Raw genomic sequence first — 18,556 nt, forward strand, 5'->3', positions numbered from 1 at the left:
AAACGCTTATTTAATATTCATAGAGTAATCACACTCCAACTAGCTAGGTTCCGAATAATAAAACCTTGTTTCGCGCTCCTCTTGAGGACATTATCAAACGAGACTCAGCTCGCGCACGATTCAATATAATAGCAATCCTATCACCGCTAGATATTGATCACCACTACCCAATATATCAGTATAATTGGGTTACGAAAAACCCGCACCATTTGATAAGTCAAAGCAGTGCATAATCAATACCGTATGCTCAATGCTAACCTACATTGATTAAGAAATAAATATTTATCAAGACCTCGCCTTTCAGTAGATAGCCTAAGGCAAGTCTTGCTGTTAGATCCGTTCAGTGCTATACCACACCAATATCATCTTATTTCAGTAAGGCTTAGAAATATGCGGACTGACATTGCAACCTTTCTCGTTGGATAGTCAAATTCCAACTAGGTTGTGAAATTCATCTTTTTCTTTGTTTAGAACTAACCGTATTACCTTAAAGTGGACGACGCCCACAACCGGTCTACTAAAACAAAGACTTAGACTTTGTTAGGTTAACTTATACATTTAAACATGCATTAACATCCATTAAAACATAACAACATTATGACAAAAATAATCTGTTTTATTTATTGGAAAATAAATAAGAGTTTTACAGTATTCAATCACTCGAAACGTGATTTCTAGTATACAAAATCTAACAGAAACCATAAGAAAACAGATTGGACGTCGATTATGAGATGAAATTCAATCTCAAACTAAAAAAACAAGTAAACTCAACCGATTAAAAACAAAATCTGATTGAGCATTGATTAAATCAACATAAAACATGAAAGTCGACAAATTCTACAACATAACTGAAAAATGTCAACAGACAGTATAAGAGATGTCAATGGACAATATTACTAATGTCAACAGACTTTACACAGAATGTCAACAACAGTATAAGAGATATCAACAGACTATATTAACAATGTCAATAGAGCAACATCGAATATTCCAAAATATCAATTCACCAATAAACTACTAAATTCATAAAAACAAATAAAATTCGAAAAATAAACCTTCTCTCGGTTCTGTGTTAGATGAAGAATTCATAAGAAAACAGATTGAGCGTCGGTTATGAGCTGAATTCAACCTCAAACTACAAATATGATTGAGCATCGATTAAATCAACCCCAAATTGGCCGATTCCATCAAAATAAGCAGAATCGGCAGAATTGATCATCCAATTTTGCGAGATTTTCATTGTTTAGCTTTGCTGGTCACATTCAAATTCAGAAAAATTAATCATGCAATTTATGAGAAATAGAATCACGAAATTACGCCAGATTTGATTGGGATCATAAAATTATGACAGATTTCATCTTGAATTAGGAAAAGATTTCGTCGAGGAATTGATTTGCAAAGAAGAAGATCACGTAAAAATTGAGAGCACAATCTGCATTCATGCGCTCAATATTAATATGACATATATGCCCTTTTGATAATAAAAATTTAATTTAATCAAGTCACATGAAAAATTGTAGACCACAAGATGATGAAGAATTAGTGGTTTAGAATTAGTTGTAGTTAGCAATTAGGAGATGAGTTAGTAATTGATCACTTTCCATGTACGGGTGGGGGTTGGGTTGATTCTGACCTTGATTTTGGTTCTGATTTTGATTTCCACTCCCCATCGGAAATTTTGGTGATCCCTCCATGGTGCGTCCCTCTGCTTCCCCAGCGTCAATAAAATAGTACTCCCTTTGTCTCAACTAAGTTCACTCACTTTTTTTGCACTCGTTTTAAAAAGGTGATACTAATAAATAGTTAAACTGGATATATAGTGAAGTAAAAGTGAGAATAATGTACTTAAGACTATTATCTACATTATTCCTAATTTTATTTTACTATATATTAATATCATAGTAGAATGTGAGTATAATGAATTAGTAAAATATATGAGGTCTATTTACTAAAAATTGAAAAAAAAAGTAAATGTTCCTTTAATGGTGAAAATCTCAAAATGACAAAACGTCTCAGATTTTGGCAGACGGAGGAAGTATTTCTTAAACTTGACACATCCAATAAGGAAAATACTTAAATAGATAAAAATGTGTCCATATTTTAATAACTTATTCTTATAACTATGCTAAATCAAAATTAAAATATAATGGCGGGCAGTATTATTTTCCAAGGAAAGGTCGTGTTTCGCAGCAATACTAAATACGGCCCAATATTTATTAGGCCCAATGGGCCAGCCTAACTAATCTAACTTCACCGAGGGTGCACATAGCACTGGATATCCTAGCCAATAGAAAACAGCCACGTAAGTTCTTCCCGTTTTCCGCATACCTAATCAGGTAGCACGGAGATTCTGTGCTACCCTGGCTCCAATATTTACGACCTTGGCGCGATCCTCCGCGAAATCTTGGAGCCAAAGCTTGATCTGAAAATTTCAATTGAAAATTTTTCTTTGTATCAAAAGTTGTATTCAAATTAACTCTTCGTCACATGCGCCTTAATTGATTCATTCAGACACACACATTATACTACAACTTTTATTTTCTTTGAGCCTCTTGCAGTTATCTGGAATTAAAGCCATTTAATCCCCCTCCCTCTTTTTTTGTTGATTTTTCTCGATTCACCATAATTTTTTTTTATCTTTATATTCCCTAATCCACTCAATTTGAATTCATAGATATCTTTTTATTGCAATTGGATACGGCATCGAATCAAAGGGTGATTTTTTTGAAAAAAATCCATAAAGGTTTTGGGTTTTTTTCTCGATTTGTTTGGTTTTGGTTTTGGTTGTGCAACGTTTGGATTGCTTACAGACTTTCCGACGAAAATTTTTGCTGAAACTCAGTGAGGAACCATCTGAGTGGTTAATTGAGGGGCATTGGATTAATTCTTTACAGTGGACGCGAAGAATTAGGGTTCTTTTTTGCGATTGGGTTTAGGTGAAGGAAAAATTCGATTGGTGATGAGGAGATGATCGGGAAGCAGCCTAGCAAAATTGGAATGCCGAAACTCAAGCGTTGTTCAGCGGAGAAGGAAGAAATCTCTGGTGGCAACGATGTCGGGAATTCACGCATAGCTGCGGTTGATTCGAAGAAGATATCCAATCAGATGTATACAGTTCCTATAGTTCAAATAGAAGGAAAAGACATTAATTTGTCGAGTTATTGCCGTAAGATTGACATGTCACTCGTCAACAGTAAAGTGGATTCAATTGTGGAAGAGGTTCCTGAGAATAAGCCCCCATTGTTGAAGTCATCGCTTGGTCGTAGGAAGGTGCTCCCGACGAAATTCAAGGACTCGATTTTGCATCCTTGGAAGAAAGAAAAATTGGAAAGCGGTGATGATTTGGAGGGCTGCCTAGCTGATAACGATGAATGTGCTCAGGATGTGCCGCGAAAGAAGAAATCCAAGCGAGAATCCCATGATGATGACATATATTTAGTCAAGAAGAAACCTAGAATTGAGAGGAAACTTGACTTCAGCTTGAAAAACATAATTTTGGAGCCTAATTATAGTTCGCCGAGTTCTGTGACTTCAGTTGACGCCGCTGTTTCTTCGGTTTCGGCCGGAGTGGAAAGTGGTGGGAAGATGAGTGCATATGCTGGGACAAGAAAAACTGTGAAGGAGAAAGTGACTGCGAAGAAGGCAGACTTTTATGAGCCTGCTGATTTTGTAATGGGGGATATAGTGTGGGCGAAATGTGGGAAGAATTTCCCAGCATGGCCTGCTGTTGTGATTGATCCTCTGCTTCAAGCTCCAGAAACCGTATTAAGAGCCTGTATTCCTGGCACTCTTTGCGTGATGTTCTATGGGTTCTCTAGGACTGGATTGAGGGTAAATTGTTCTGAATTTGTGCTGATGCATGCCTACATTCACAGCGGAAATTTTGATAAATGCTATGAATAACTGCAGCTTGTGATTAGGGCAACTGCTGGGTTTGAATTTCTTGGTCCTAAATGGGATGGGATGGGTACTTATGAAATTTTTTTATGCTATTGTAATGCTTGAGATTGCTGCTTTCTTTCCCCCTCCCCCCTTCTTTAATATGCTCAATGATTCACAAAAGGTTGTTATCTCAAAACGCTGCTATGGTATGCAGGATTATGCATGGATAAAAGCTGGGATGATTTTTCCATTCCATGAGTACATGGACAGGTAAATATGAAGGTTGCTTTTGTGAACTATGCTTGCTAAGGACAAAGCCCTAAATTTTTTTGATGTCCAGATTTCAGGGTCAGACTAAACTGCATGGTAGCAAGCCTAGTGACTTTCGTATGGCTGTAGAAGAGGCAGTTATGGCAGAAAATGGCTATGCAGATTCAGCTATGGAAGCTAGGCAGGAAATATTGCCTGCGGGAAACCACGGTGAGGCTGAAGAGGCAACTGGATCGAATCAGGAGTCAGGGTGTTCTATTCAGCAGGCAAGTAACTGTGGTTAGCTAGTTGTTTTGAGATAAGGAGTATGTTTGACCTTGCTTGGTTATGCTGTAATATCGAGTTGTCAGCTTCCCCTTATAATTTAGTTCGAGGTCAGAGTTGTTATGTATCACCGAGGGGGGTGGGGGTGGGGGTGGGGGTGGGGAGGTACTCTGTCTCATATCAATTTGATTTGGTTGTTTCATGTTTTATCTTTAATGCCTTTTGGATTCTGAAACATGTATTAAATGATTGGTTGTGTAGCAAACGCACATGAGACTGTCTAAATTCTGAAATCTCTTCCTGTCTTACTTCTAGTTATACCAATATCACAATTGGTATTTTTCAATGTGGTGTTGTATTCATTGTGCATGGCTGTATTGCAGGATATAGTTGAAAAGAAGAAAGATACCCGAGTCTGTGGCAGCTGTAGTTTGACGTTTCCGAGCAGAATGGTGAAGAAAATAAAGAGTGCAACAGCTAAACCTCATTTCTTGTGTGAACATTGTATTAAGGTTAACCAATAACTACATACTTTCTATTTGTTAATCTATAAACTTCTCAACGATAATATTTTGAATACTGTGAATGTTGTAGTTACGAAAATCAAAACAATACTGTGGTATTTGCAAGGAAATTTGGCATCACTCTGATGGAGGCAGTTGGGTGAGATGATCCTTATATTCGGCCTTCTTTCTCTTTTCTATTTACTGACTGTTCAATTTACTTATTATTCCCTTTTCCTGAACTGCATAATCTTTGGGTTAGGTATGTTGTGACAGCTGCAATGTTTGGGTCCATGCTGATTGTGCCAAAATTTCTGCTGAACTTATGAAGGTTTGCCAACAGAGCTAATATATTTAAGTTTAGTTCGTGCTGTTTCTATCTCTCCTGTTTGCGTCCAAAATATGATGCTTAGCATATGATGCCTGTATGTTCATAGGATATAAATGCTTTGGATTACTTCTGCCCTGAATGCGAAGGAAAGCCAGCATCTAAATTGTTCGAGTTAGAAATACAGAGCTGTCCAACCAGGTGCTTAGATCATTGCCATGTGTTTTACCATATTTTTTTTATTATTGCAAACAATATTCGTGTTTGGTAAATATTTATTTATTTGGGTCTGATTTGGGTCTGCCGTGCTGATGTGTACTAGCCCTGCTAAAAGCATTGGGAGCAAAACACCGCCTGAAAAGCTAATGGTTGTTTGCAATGGTGTGGATGGGACTTACTATCCAAGTCTCCATTTGTAAGTTATATGTTTTCTTAACTCAATCTCTTTAGCTATATGTGCGTTCCCATATTCTGGATTAGACAATCTAAAGGCGAATGCATTTGTAACCTTCTTGCAATTTTCAACAATTTATTCAGCTAGTCTGTTCTTCATCTCAGGGTGCAGTGCATTTGTGGTTCATGTGGTACCAAGAAGTATGGGCTCAGTGAGTGGGAACGACACACTGGATGTAGAGCAAAGAAATGGAAGCACAGTGTGAAAGTCAAGGGCACCAAGATACCCCTAGAAAAATGGGTTTGTTCCTAAATAACTTTTGTTAATACTTTATTAATTATGATAAATTACTTATTTGTGTCCCCTCGCCCTCCCCTAAAAAAAAGATGAAGAAGTAGAGTTGTCTATTATCTACTAACCTCAGTGTGCTACGACAGATGACAGAGAACAATGTCCTCGTCTGCAACCCTACACGGTTGGATAAGCAACAGCTGTGTGCTTTTCTGAAAGGTATCAAAATGGCCCTTTTTACAAAATTCTGTTTATAGTTGTCTTTATGATGCAATTAGTGTGTGTAATACATTTTAGCGGTGATTTCTTACCATTGTACTTGGCAGAAAACTATCAACCTGTTCATGCAAAGTGGACCACTGAACGCTGTGCTATTTGTAGATGGGTTGAAGATTGGGATTACAACAAAATTATTATATGCAACAGGTGTAGGCATCTGCAATTACAGTTGTTTTTTTTTTTGTTCAAATTATGTTTGTAAAAGCTCTTCCATGTTAATAGAAGAAATTTCTGTTGTCTAGATGTCAAATTGCAGTACATCAAGAATGCTATGGAACAGGCAACTCTCAGGATTTTGCTTCCTGGGTTTGCCGAGCTTGTGAAACCCCAGAAGTAGAGAGAGAATGTTGCCTCTGTCCTGTAAAAGGCACGTCATTGATATAGCTTGCTGTTTCCTTGATGAAAGTTATGTGTTCTTAAATATTTCTTCAATTCAATTAACTTTAAAATGCATGTTCAGGGGGTGCTTTAAAGCCTACTGATGTGCAAAATTTATGGGTCCATGTTACATGTGCATGGTTCCGGCCAGAAGTTGCTTTCTTAAATGCAGAGAAAATGGAGCCTGCGGTTGGGGTTTTTAGAATCCCGCCAAGTGCATTCACTAAGGTATGATTTCCAAATAATTGATGCAGGAGTGATTATTCTGGTACAATTGTCCTTGGCTCCTTGCTCTTCCGAAATCTTGGGAATGTTTTCCAGCAAACTAGATTAGACCATTATGTTTCTTTCTCTCCATGTTCGTACATAAATGAATCTTAGAATTAGAACCATTCAAGCTTTGTGCTACTAAATTTTCTTGAAATTTGCTAGTTTAGTGCATAGAGTGAAATGTTTTTATGTTCCTTCTTTCTCATGAGTCGGTGAGGGTAACATCTGAAATTTGGTCTTTAATCTTTTGGTGTTACCCAGGTTTGTGTTATTTGCAAGCAGATTCACGGTTCTTGCACGCAGTGTTGTAAGTGTGCAACCTATTTTCATGCTACTTGTGCTTCTCGAGCTGGATATTGCATGGAGGTAACTATATACATTTCTTTTATTTGTTTGTTTATTGATTTTTTCCTTCATCATTCTTGCCCATGGTAACTCTATCTACTCCCATCATGACATCCTTGTATAGTCCTTCTCAAGATGTTAATAAAGTTGCTATTGGTCTTGTTTAATTAGTGGATATTACCATCTTGATGAACATGTTTTCAGTAAATGAACTGGAGTCTGCAGGGAACTTATTAGCCGACAGCCGTGTTCTTGATTTGATCTTAAATTTAAGTTGATTCACTAGGATGCTGGTAGCCTGGGAGGGGTATCTTATGGATAGAACCATGCAATTTTACCCTGTATGTGACTATGTTCTTTATGAATTGGACAGAAACAGACTTCTGATAACATTCTTCTTCATTTTTTGCAAACAAAGTAGAAAGCAGAACTGGAATGGTCCATGTTAAGGATCACCATATGCTCCTTTCCTCTAATGTTTTAGCGCTCTTTGAAATAAATGAAAGACAAATTTATTAAGGCAGAACATGCTAGAGTGCATGGTTTTATTGATTTTCCTTTATCAAAAGCATATCAAACAAAATAAATCACAATTTATCTGCAGTTTTACTGGTGTATTACTTTTGTGATCTACGGGGAACCTTTATTCTTCTCAATATTGGAAATAAATGGCGCTGATTATGGTTTGATGTGTTGTAAAGTGAGTAACTTTATTAGATGAGCTCTTTGTATGAAGTTCGTTACTAGTTAACTTAGGTAGGATTCCCAATTTTATTGATTAGTTTATTAGATGAGCTCTTTGTAATGATTCCCAATTCCCCCAAAAAACCGAAAAAATGAAGAGAAGGAACGTGAAGAAAGTTAATGAGTATTGTGGTGGTGTCTTAGAGTTATTACTTTTCACCATGTGCCAGGAGTCTTCCTTTTCTCCTCCTTCCCCTTTCCTGTTTCCATTTTGAGTACGTTTGCTCTTTGCATGCAGTTGCATTGCTCTGAGAAGAATGGGGCGCAGATAACCAAATGGCTATCGTATTGTGCAGTTCACAGGTATGATTTTTAGCTATGTCCACAATGCTCATATCGCATGCATACTTGTGAAAGTGTATTTGTGTCTAGAACAAAATTGATGTGTGTACTTGAACTCAATACTTTTTTATTTATCTTATTGAAGCATCTAATTTTTTGTGCATTAAGCCCAAATTATTTTAGCTGCCAGAACACTTTGGGATTAGTATTGTTCTTAGGCCTATCCATTCGATAACAAAGATGAATCTAGTTTAATGTGATTTAACTGAAATATGACACACCTAATTTGATTTTTTGAAATCGGAACTCTATGGGTGAAAAGCTGAAGGCATGAAGCTTATAGCTACTGAAGCTGTAAGAGACTATATATGTGCCTCAGTGTTTTGATTTTTATGCACAGTATCCAGGACTGTGCGTTTAGCCCAAATTATTCCCGAAACTTACCTACATCGTGGCATTGGTGTTGTTTGTATGCTTAGATTAAATATTTAAAATCTTATGGTATAACAAAGAGGAATCTAAATTATTGTGATTTAACTGAAACCTGCACATCTAGGATCTTAGAGCCACTAAATTTCTAGCCGATTGGTCAAAAGAATCCATTAAGTTGCATTCCTGTTACTTCTCTGATCCTTTTTGACATTTTACTTTTCTTCATTTTGTGTCAGGGTGCCTAGTACAGAGAATGTTTTAGTGATTCAGACTCCGGATGGTATTTTCTCTAACAGAGGTGTTCTACAGAGCCAGTATCAAGAACAATGCTCGAGAGGTGTGAGACTCATTTCGTCTAGGACGTCTGAATGCTCTGGATCATCTCATGCTGATGCAGATGGATTTGATGCAATGTCTGCTGCACGCTGTCGCATTTATAAGCGCTCAAGCGTTAAGGTAATGTAATTATAGAACAGTTGACTATTTCTACTTCAAATTTAATCATACTTACTTATCCAACCTTTTCATCTTTTTTTAATAGAAGACAGGAATAGAGCCAACATCTCACCGCTTGATGGGGCCTAGTCGTCACTCTCTACTTGACATAGAGCGTTTGAATTCACTTCATGAAGTAATTTGTTTCCTTCATTTGTCTTATGGTAAAATTTTGTTCGGGAATAAAGTTTACTTGTATACAGTGATTTTAACCTGCTTGCTCCTTGTCTACCATTTTTAAGGATTCCGATGATGCGAAATCTTTTCCAACACTCAGGGAACGGTTAGATCATCTGAGGGTAATAATCTCTTACTGCTGCATATTTAGTCTACTTGTAACTCAATGTTCATTCTATTCATTATCCCCCCCCCCCCCCCCCAACCCACCCAGCCATGAAAATGAAATTCCGTTTTGCATTTCACCTAACCAAGTTCTTAATTATGCAGAAAACAGAAAAATATAGGGTTTGTTTTGGCAAATCAGGAATACATGGATGGGGCCTATTTGCTAGACGAAGCATGCAAGAAGGAGAAATGGTAACTACCGAATGCTCTCATATTTGGCTTTTCATTTTCACTTGTATTTGAAGTGTTACTATCTTCAACTGTGTCTTCTTTCCAGGTTGCTGAATATCGTGGTGAGCAGGTCAGGCGCAGTGTTGCTGACCTAAGAGAGGCACGGTATCGATTGGAGGGCAAAGATTGCTATGTGAGTGAACACCTGAAGGCCGTGTATACGGATTGATATATATGTGCTCTTTCAGTGTCTTATGCTATGCTACTCACCTTGCAGCTTTTTAAGATCAGTGAGGAAGTTGTGATTGATGCCACTAATATGGGGAATATAGCTCGCCTGATTAATCATTCGGTATGCTCTTGTTTTTTTTTTTCCATTGAATTTCGTTATATTTGAATACAATGTTCACTTCAATGTGTGCAAATTGATGCAGTGCATGCCCAACTGCTATGCGAGGATCATGAGTGTGGGTGAAGAAGAGAGCCGTATAGTACTTATCGCTAGATCCAATGTTTCAGCTGGTGCTGAACTAACGTATGTGTAATTTATTTTTGGTGTCATTTTTATTTATAACATTTGTTTTTGATAGGAGGATGTTAACTCGTATCGTGTGTGTGGGCAGGTATGATTATTTGTTCGACCCAGACGAGCGTGAGGAGGTTAAAGTTCCTTGCTTGTGTGCTGCTCCTAACTGCCGCAGATTCTTGAATTGAATTTGAAGACCCTTTTTTTGTATAGCATTGGCCCTTTAATGAGGAAAAGTTTTTGTCATAGCATTATTTGTAATTTCTAATCAAATAATGTTTACCCAATAGTTATTCAAATTCTCAGTTTTTTGTTGATAAACAAAATCAGTTGACATATCTCTACCATACTCTATTTTGATTATGTCAATACATAAACACCAAAAAGTTCAAGTTTGTAGAAGCCAATTAATTGTCTGAACACTTGGTTATCGATGTTTTCTTGTTTACAACCAGAAGTAATTAGGCAATAAGCAACTTGTTATACTTTCTGAGAGACGAAAGAGCCATGAAATATGAAACTCGTACGCAAACTGTCTATTGCTGGAAGGTAAAGGCCGTGGTTGCCAGTCGGTGATTAAATGTTACTATTATGGAAGATGGGAGATAAGGATGTGGTTAATCGCCTTAATTGTCTTGACAATCGTAATTCAAGAGGACAATATTAATTTCTATCACAATAACAAAATATGTTGAAGATAGATTCCATGTGGAAATGCAGCTACAAGAAAATATGATTTGCTTGGAGAATAGGATAAGAAGTCAAATATCACTACAAAAAAAGGGGTTGTTTGCTACCAAATAGTACTATTTGCTAGCACAAGGCCGTGCTCGCGAATTACGAAATATTTTCGAGCACATTAATCAGCATAAACCGAAACAACTATCACTTTTCGAAATATTGAGTGGTATAGCGAGCACTACTATGTGCTTCAAAATTGTGAGAAACTGAAGCTAGCAAATTTACACACTAGTCAAATTTCCTTCTGTTTGTGAGCACGTGTATGTGCTAGCAAATGTTTTTCATGTAAAATGGAAATTTAATCGTTTTCCACCGACAGTTTTGCGAGAGGAAGTAAATGTGCTAGCTTATTTGCGAGCACAAGTACAAGTGCTAGCAAATCTTTAGTTCTTATCCAGATCCGTTTCTTCACTCTCATTTTTCTCTATTTACAAATTTTCGCTCTACCATTTTCTTGCCTGCAATTTGGAGGTGTTTTCATTTTCTACCAATTTCATTGCCCATGGTTAGCCCAGCTTCACATTTTCCAATTAGTTAAAGGTATAACTTTATTTGTTAGCTATACTTCTAAATTCTCATTTTCCCACATTTCAAAATTTTTGATCTACCATTTTTTCTTGCCTAGGATTTCTGCGAATTGGAGGCGTTTTCGTTGCACATGGTCAGTCCAGCTTGACATTTTCCAATTATTTAAAGGTACGACTTTTATTTGTTAGCTATTCTTCAAAATTTGTGGCTAATTAATTCTAAATATTTTTATACTTGATTTGATTTATATTATTATATTTGTATGATAGATAGTGAAATGAATAAAATTCCGGGAAGAGAGTGGATGTATGAGAGAAAATTTCCTACAGGAGAATTGAATCTGGAATTTATTGATGGATTAGATAAGTTTATAAGTTTTGCTGTGCAACATCCCTCGAGAATGGATGGTTTGAAAATTCGATGTCCATGTGCACGCTGTGATAACAAAAAATTTCATCATACGGACATGGTGGAGGAGCATCTTGTGAAAAAAGGATTTACTCGAAATTATTATGATTGGAGATTTCATGGTGATGTTGAAGCGCCGTCTTGTGATGTTGAAGCGTCCTCCAGCTCAAGACAGATCATGTAGTGAAGCTGTGAAACTTATTCATTTCGCCCATTCTCAGTAGCTAATGTTCCACAAAAGTTGCAGATTACTGAAGAAACATGTACTATAATTGATACTATCACTTAATGATGTTTTTTGAAAAGTATATCTATCAAGCGAGGCAACATTTTTTCCTGTGTCTTCATATAATTTTTTGAGTGATTATAGGATGGATATGTTTTTGCCATTTGATGACTTATTGTTTGTTCTCTCTATTAATTGCTCTTAAATAGAGTAGAATTTGTTTAATCAGATCTTTTCCTTTTTGCTTCCCTATTAAATGTCTTGTGACAAAATTGTTGTGCACATATCCTTTAATCAATGAGGTGAGTTGTACCATATTCATTCACAGAAATGCCTGAGAATATGTTGAGAAAGCTGTACTAATTCTTCATGTTTTCCTTCAACAAGTTTGTGTGGATTTTATTTACAAGAGTAAAGAAAGAGGTGTTTACATTAAGAGTATCTCACCTCACGCTCCAGTTAGTACTTTATCGTCTATAATATGACAAGTGTGGCGCCAAGCATGTGGTGATCTTGAAGTCAACAATGGCCACATTTGGTTCCTCTCTTTTCTTGCTATCCTCACGAAGGCCCTCGAATTCTGCCTTATGACTTCGTGCACCGCCTTCAAGTAGTTGCTGGAGTCGTGGTCCCTTATGATCGTCCCTTGTGAGCCATAGGCCGTTGGGTCGCTCAGCGTCTCTAGGGGGTGGGGCGAGTTCAGAAACTCCCTAAAGGCACGCTTGGTTAAAGAGGCGTTGGCATCGTGCAGCTCGTAGAGGGCGGTCCCTGCTGGGAGCAACGGGTGGGGCGGAGACGTCTTGTCGTGTGGCTGCAGGATGAAGACCTTCCCAATCGGAGTGTACAGCACTTTCTGCATAAGCAACAAACATCAACATCTTTCTTTGATTTCTACTGCAAAAGTAGAGAGCGCTTACATTCTTGTTGAGGCAGGGATGGGAACGGAACGTGCCACTCAAACGCTTGAGCAGCTGCGCGACGTAGTTAGGGTAGTTGCAGGAGAAGGCTCTTGGCACGATGTCTCGATGCATCATCACGCAACGCACATGGCTGTCGTCCAGGCCTAGCTGCTCCAAGATCTTGTGGCCGCCACAGAAGACGAATGGCGATCCGAATGTCACGACGGGGAGAAGGTTCCCCACCTTCACTTCCTTGTTGGTGAGAAGCATCAAGTTCACCAGAAGGGCGAGGCTACCGCCTAACGAATGCCCTGTGAACTGGAACCTCGCCCGCTCCCCGAATCTCTTTATATGCTCCTTTATCTCCGGCTTGAACTGCTCATATATCCCCTTTGCTGCTTCATATATTCCTCTGTGAACAAACACATTTGTCCCCTGCATATCCATTCATCACACTCATCATCATCATCATTGTTACATAGCTGAATTCTTAACTACTATGACAAACCTCAAATTTCGTCGGCTCGAAGAAGAGATTCGCCTGCCATGATTCCAATGAGTCCGATCCCTGCAATTCATTCAACACAAAATGAATCATCATCATTAGTTTTAGGCTTTTGGGAGTAACCCAAAACAAAACAAATTCGTCAGACAATATCAAATGTAGAGGCATGAATTATTGATCAGACCTGAATGACGAAGGAGCGAGTGTAGATATCAGAATCATCGCACACAAACCATTCGCACGGTGCGGAATGGAGCGACTGAAGATCCCTTGCCGCCTTCTCTTTCTCCTCCTCCCCGGCCGCCACCACCGCAGTCATGGTCGAGGCAGCCACGCACGCCGCCCGCTCCGACTTGTTTTTCCTCGGCTCGATCTCGCTCTCCTCATCTTCACCCAGCTCCGGCTCCGCGCCCAACGCTATAAGCTGGCTCGCCTGCGACTGGACGTACGATGCGGCCGTGGCAGCAATCTCGTAAGCAGCTGAGGGCGAACACGAAGCCCCTGAAATCTCCGGCGACGATAAATCCGGTTCGATGATGGCCGCAGCAGCTGCCTTCTTCTCCAGAGAAGATGTCACGAACTCTAGCCCATAATGCCTCTTCAAATCCTCCCTCTGCACAATTTATTTAGTATTCAATTATTCATACTATTACGTAAACAAATATAATATTTGTCTTGGCCGTCACCTTCATGTCAGGGATCACATACGCCATGTTGCACAAGAAAGCGAGCTGTGCGAAAAGCTTCGTATCCGACCACGACACGTGTCTCAACAAGGAAGAAAACGTCTCTCCATCGACGCCGCCTTCGTCTTCCTCGTAATCAACGTCGCAGCCTCCTTCTCCGTCGCCATCCTCATTCACATGGAAGTTCTCGACGTCGTCGTTTCGGTTCCCCTTCCATTTGTTCCTGAGCTCCACGATCATCTCGATCCAATTCCCTCGCTTCTTCCCTTGATGGATCTCAATTTGATCCTGATCATCATCGCCAGTCTCTCCGATACTCACCTCCTCCTTTCTCGTCGTCTCCGGATCGAAGAGAAACGACTTCAGCGTCTCCGGAATCATGGCGGCTCCGGAGAGCTGAATGTTGAATAAACGGCTGTTCTTGAGGTTGGGTCCGGGCTGGACCTGCAGCGAGGCTCTGGCCTTGTGCGAGAGAAGGTGGTTGTCGGAATACGAGCGCCGCATCACGCCTCGCCTCTGCAGGTCCTTGGAGGAAAAGGACCTGCCGGGTGTCGGAATCTGAGACAGCGCGGCCATGGGACCGGTGATTTAATTTAATCTGTTGATGATGCTAAGATGATTAATTAGGTAATGCTGGTTGATGGAGAAGGTAAACAACATGAGGTATGTTTAGCCTGAAATCAAGCAGGAAATGGAAAGGCCTTCTTAAAAAGAAGCTCAAACCTACACCTCGTTAGCAACGAGGGATCTTGCAAGATGCTGTTTAATTTACGTGCTCAAGAAACTACGTGTGTTTGGTGGGGCAATATTGACCAAACAAATTTAAGTAAGCCATGTTATTGCATTTAATTGGACACAATGCAATAAACATTTAATTAAACCAAGTTTTTCGCATGGAATATTAACACAGGATTGGAATTGGGAGGGAATATAGGATCTTGGGGGGGTATGGAAAATAGTAGTGGTTGAATTGAAGCGAATGAAAAATTTAATTTAATTTTCTATGTCACGTAGTATTGGAATTGCGGTCCACGGGGGCTTTGTGGGCATCACAAGATTGTCTTCTTTGGCATAGTAATTCTCAGTTCTAGGTTGAAGCCAAGTGTAATTAAATCTCATATTATTTTCTAAAGGTGTATAGCTTACCTATAAACTTGGACGAATTGATCTCGAGAATGACCTAACAAACATAACTAACTCAATAAAAAAACTCAAACTTTCTAAATCTTGTTTGTTGAATTTCAAACAGCTGCCATTACAACCAGCAATAAGACCTATATATATATGTATGCAACAAAAAAAAATCCTATTACTAATTGGAAACGAAAAGATAAATCAAACCCTTAAGGGGTGGAATTATATTGAAACACAACTTCTAACTTTAATTGGAAACGTGTGCAAATAAATTCAATCCCTTAATGGGATAGAACTTGACACATACAAAATAATTAAAAATTAAATTCAAACTAGAAAACAACTAAAGATGAACTCCTATTGCAGTTCTTCATCTTTAACGTAAGAGGGCTCACAACATGTATCAATGCGATTTACCCAAAATTAAAAGGTTTTGGCAAATAAATTCCTAGTCATGAAATCTATGTGACTTAGTCTGTATTATATACGAAACATCGTTTGTATTGTACATGAAACAATGGCGTTTCGACTACCTAATTCTTGAATTCAACATTGAATAATAAGTGTCTAATAGGATAAAAAGTATGCCTCTTAGATCATCAGATTTGAAGAATGACTGACTTGTGGAAAAAATTGATATCAATCTTAAAATTTGTGGTTTGAAGATCACTTTCAAAATTGGAAATACCATACGTCCAAAGTTTATGTTTTTAAAACCAATATTGCTAAAACATTGGTGTTAATTTTTACCAATGCTAAACCCATTGGTACATACAGATAGGCCTTCCAAAACAAAATTATTTTTTAAATTCTGATAAACTATATAGTATTTAACAAAACTTTGTTTGTTTGATTCGTTTAATAATTAACCGAGTTCAAATCTGACGTGCTCTCAAATATATCGAAATTAGGTTTGGAACGAAGATAAATACTACTTTTGCTTTCTGAGGATTGAATAATTAGATAACTACACTTTTTGTTCGAATTTTTTTCAAAGAATTGAATTATGAGTTTCTCTTTTCAATCAAGTTACCTAAAACGTGTGGCTAATCAATAGCCTAAATTAAAGAAAGCAAAGAAATATATATATATATATGAAATATTGAATCTCTTTCTTGAATGTTCTACTCTAATTAAGTGACGTAGTATATGAAACTTCTTGAACGTTTTATTCTAAAGGTATTCTTGCTTGCTATTTCCGCCCTTATATCACAAACAATAATATTTGAGAAACATTCATCAAACATAAAAGAAATATCCAACTCACAAAATACTCGTAGAAATATCCTATTTTATGCGAATAGGTAAGGTTGGTAGCACTTTATAGTTATAAATTTCGAGGACTCCTAATATGACACTTTCTCCGTATATCCTGCTAAGGTTGGCAGCAATAAAATTATAAACGTTTTATTTGGTCATAACTAATTTCCTTTCTCTTACTAAAAAAAAAAACTCATTTCATTTCTCTCTCTCTCTCTCTCTCTCTCTCTCTCTCTCTTAATTCCAACTCCAAATTCCCCCTCCTCCCCTAAACTAATTACTAACTATAGTCATATAGCTATAAGATCTACGCGCTAGCCAATTGCGCTAGTAATTATTCATGATAGAAATTATCTTATCAAGGGTATGTATTCAATAAATGATTAAATGAATAAATTATTGTTGTGTCGGGAAGACTGAAGTACTATTGTTTAGGGCAACCAAAATAAAAGTTAAAAACCAAGTCTACCTTAGTACTTAGTAGGAATATTAGTACAACTTCAAATTGTTTGCTAATTCGATCCCATTGCATGATGGGATTTCTAGCCCAAGAATATTGGATTCAACGTTGATACTGACACAAATTCTTCGATATTTACGAAAAAGGTTTCGCCCCAAGAAATGTATCAATGCCATAAGAATTTTGACAAAATCAACTTTGCAAAGAACGGAAATTCCGATGAAATAACATTGAATTATAACATTAATTTCATTTAATCAAACTATGGGCTACTTTTTGGGAGGTGGGTGGGGTTGGGATGGCAACAAATTAAAAGTATGGGCCTATTTTTTGGGGGGTGGGGTGGGGGATGGCTACAAATTAAGTGTCACCATCTAAGTGAGTCAAAAAAAAAATTTGGTTTCACCTTCAAAGCTTGACCTGTAATTAACTAAACTCAAAATTCAATAAGATGATACTAGTTTCTAATCATTTTTAACAAATGATTATACATGTGCATGCCAAAGTGCTACAAAAAAAAAAAAACAATGCATTTCATCCCAAGTGTAACATCATGAGTAATAACATACTACTACTTAACTTAATAAATAAAACTTAATTCAAAACGAGACATGCTAATTCAAGAAAACAGAAGAATAATTATTCAAAACAACAGTCTTACCTTGAGATTTGAGATGAGAGCAGAAATTAATCAACCCTTTTAAACTCCTCCAGCTATTTGGAAGAATCAAATATGCATCAGAGCCCAAAAACTACATTTGGATTTGTGTGAGTTTTCATATACATATGTATATATTATATATATAAGGTGTATGTGAGAAGGCCAATATTTTGCTTTAGACAGCTTGGAGAAACAATGATACAAAAAGGAGAGAGAGAGAGATTCAGCTGTATTTGTAGAAGTAGTAATGATAATGATATATGGAGTTGGTGTTAGATCTGATAATGGCAGCATGGCTGTCTTTAAATACATGGTGCATGTATTGTTGGTTGGGGAATCTATTTGGAGAGAATCAACTCACATGCTTTGCCACCTTTGAATCTTTGTTTTTAATCCCACTTTTGCCCTTCCTTTTTTTTTAAATCTTTTATTCCCTATATGTGATATGTCCTTAATATATATGAAGAGTTAATTATATTGAAAAAAGGAAGTCCACAAATCTAGGTCTTACTGTGTACTCCCCTCCGTCCCACAAAGATTGTTCCATTTTTCTATTTCCGTCCGTCTCATAAAATTTGTCTAATTTCATTTTTTACTATTTTTGGTAGTGGACCTCATATTCCACTAACTTATTCTTTCTCACATTTTATTATAAAACTAATATATTAAAGTAGGACCCACATTCCACTAACTTTTTCAACCCACTTTTCTTTATATTTCTTAAAACTCGTGTCTTATTAAAGTGAGACGATCTTTGTGGGACGGAGGGAGTATGAAAGAAGAAAGGAAGTGGTTAGTTATCATCATATATAGCTACAATTGTTCACATCCATCTTATTAAACTGGCGT

At 37.6% G+C, this 18,556-nt stretch overlaps 2 protein-coding genes and 1 long non-coding RNA gene across 7 annotated transcripts; 2 read left to right on the forward strand and 1 right to left on the reverse strand.

Moving 5' to 3' along the window:
* Nucleotides 1-2,372: 2,372 nt before the first annotated feature.
* LOC125219122 (histone-lysine N-methyltransferase ATX3) lies at nt 2,373-10,594 on the forward strand. 2 transcript variants are annotated; one of them, XM_048121000.2, is made up of 23 exons: nt 2,373-3,831; nt 4,097-4,152; nt 4,223-4,418; nt 4,800-4,928; nt 5,011-5,079; nt 5,182-5,250; nt 5,357-5,448; nt 5,570-5,662; nt 5,806-5,941; nt 6,079-6,151; nt 6,259-6,358; nt 6,454-6,578; nt 6,672-6,817; nt 7,121-7,225; nt 8,187-8,251; nt 8,899-9,118; nt 9,204-9,293; nt 9,400-9,456; nt 9,605-9,694; nt 9,780-9,866; nt 9,951-10,025; nt 10,108-10,208; nt 10,297-10,594. In XM_048121000.2, the coding sequence occupies exons 1-23, from the start codon at nt 2,968-2,970 to the stop codon at nt 10,385-10,387; spliced, it is 3,129 nt and encodes a 1,042-aa protein (XP_047976957.1). In that variant the 5' UTR covers nt 2,373-2,967; the 3' UTR covers nt 10,388-10,594. The 2 variants fall into 2 exon arrangements, with proteins under 2 accessions (XP_047976957.1, XP_047976958.1); XM_048121001.2 differs by having other exon boundaries at nt 9,207-9,293.
* Nucleotides 10,595-11,348: 754 nt separating this feature from the next.
* Nucleotides 11,349-12,213, forward strand: LOC125219125 (uncharacterized). The gene is made up of 3 exons (XR_007176082.2): nt 11,349-11,480; nt 11,566-11,636; nt 11,738-12,213. It is a non-coding gene; the product is annotated as an uncharacterized LOC125219125 (long non-coding RNA).
* A 232-nt stretch (nt 12,214-12,445) lies between these two features.
* On the reverse strand, nt 12,446-17,965 carry LOC125219124 (alpha/beta-Hydrolases superfamily protein). Of its 4 annotated transcripts, none has more exons than XM_048121005.2 (6): nt 17,708-17,965; nt 14,193-14,750; nt 13,691-14,119; nt 13,510-13,569; nt 13,020-13,436; nt 12,446-12,955 (listed from the first exon to the last, which is right to left on the reverse strand). In XM_048121005.2, exons 2-6 carry the CDS (start codon nt 14,694-14,696, stop codon nt 12,551-12,553), a joined length of 1,815 nt encoding a protein of 604 aa, XP_047976962.1. In that variant the 5' UTR covers nt 14,697-14,750; nt 17,708-17,965; the 3' UTR covers nt 12,446-12,550. The 4 variants fall into 4 exon arrangements, with proteins under 4 accessions (XP_047976962.1, XP_047976959.1, XP_047976961.1 ...); XM_048121002.2 differs by having other exon boundaries at nt 14,193-14,790; XM_048121004.2 differs by having other exon boundaries at nt 14,193-14,802.
* Between the last annotated feature and the right edge of the window lie 591 nt (nt 17,966-18,556).

This window comes from Salvia hispanica, chromosome 1 (genome assembly GCF_029641045.1).
Source record: "Salvia hispanica isolate PSC_SH4W2 chromosome 1, Shi_PSC_v1, whole genome shotgun sequence".
NCBI classification, from domain to species: Eukaryota; Viridiplantae; Streptophyta; class Magnoliopsida; order Lamiales; family Lamiaceae; genus Salvia; species Salvia hispanica.

Bases quoted from the DNA above. Each gene is read 5' to 3' on its own strand.
- LOC125219122 (XM_048121000.2), top strand. From the start codon at position 2,968: ATGATCGGGAAGCAGCCTAGCAAAATTGGAATGCCGAAACTCAAGCGT. The intron at 9,457-9,604 runs GTAATAATCTCT...TTAATTATGCAG, and splicing joins AACGGTTAGATCATCTGAGG to AAAACAGAAAAATATAGGGT. The intron at 9,867-9,950 runs GTGAGTGAACAC...CTCACCTTGCAG, and splicing joins TGGAGGGCAAAGATTGCTAT to CTTTTTAAGATCAGTGAGGA.
- LOC125219124 (XM_048121002.2), bottom strand. From the start codon at position 14,768: ATGGCCGCGCTGTCTCAGATTCCGACACCCGGCAGGTCCTTTTCCTCC. The intron at 13,437-13,509 runs GTTTGTCATAGT...ATGGATATGCAG, and splicing joins TCGAGCCGACGAAATTTGAG to GGGACAAATGTGTTTGTTCA. The intron at 12,956-13,019 runs GTAAGCGCTCTC...TTGCTTATGCAG, and splicing joins ATCCCTGCCTCAACAAGAAT to AAAGTGCTGTACACTCCGAT.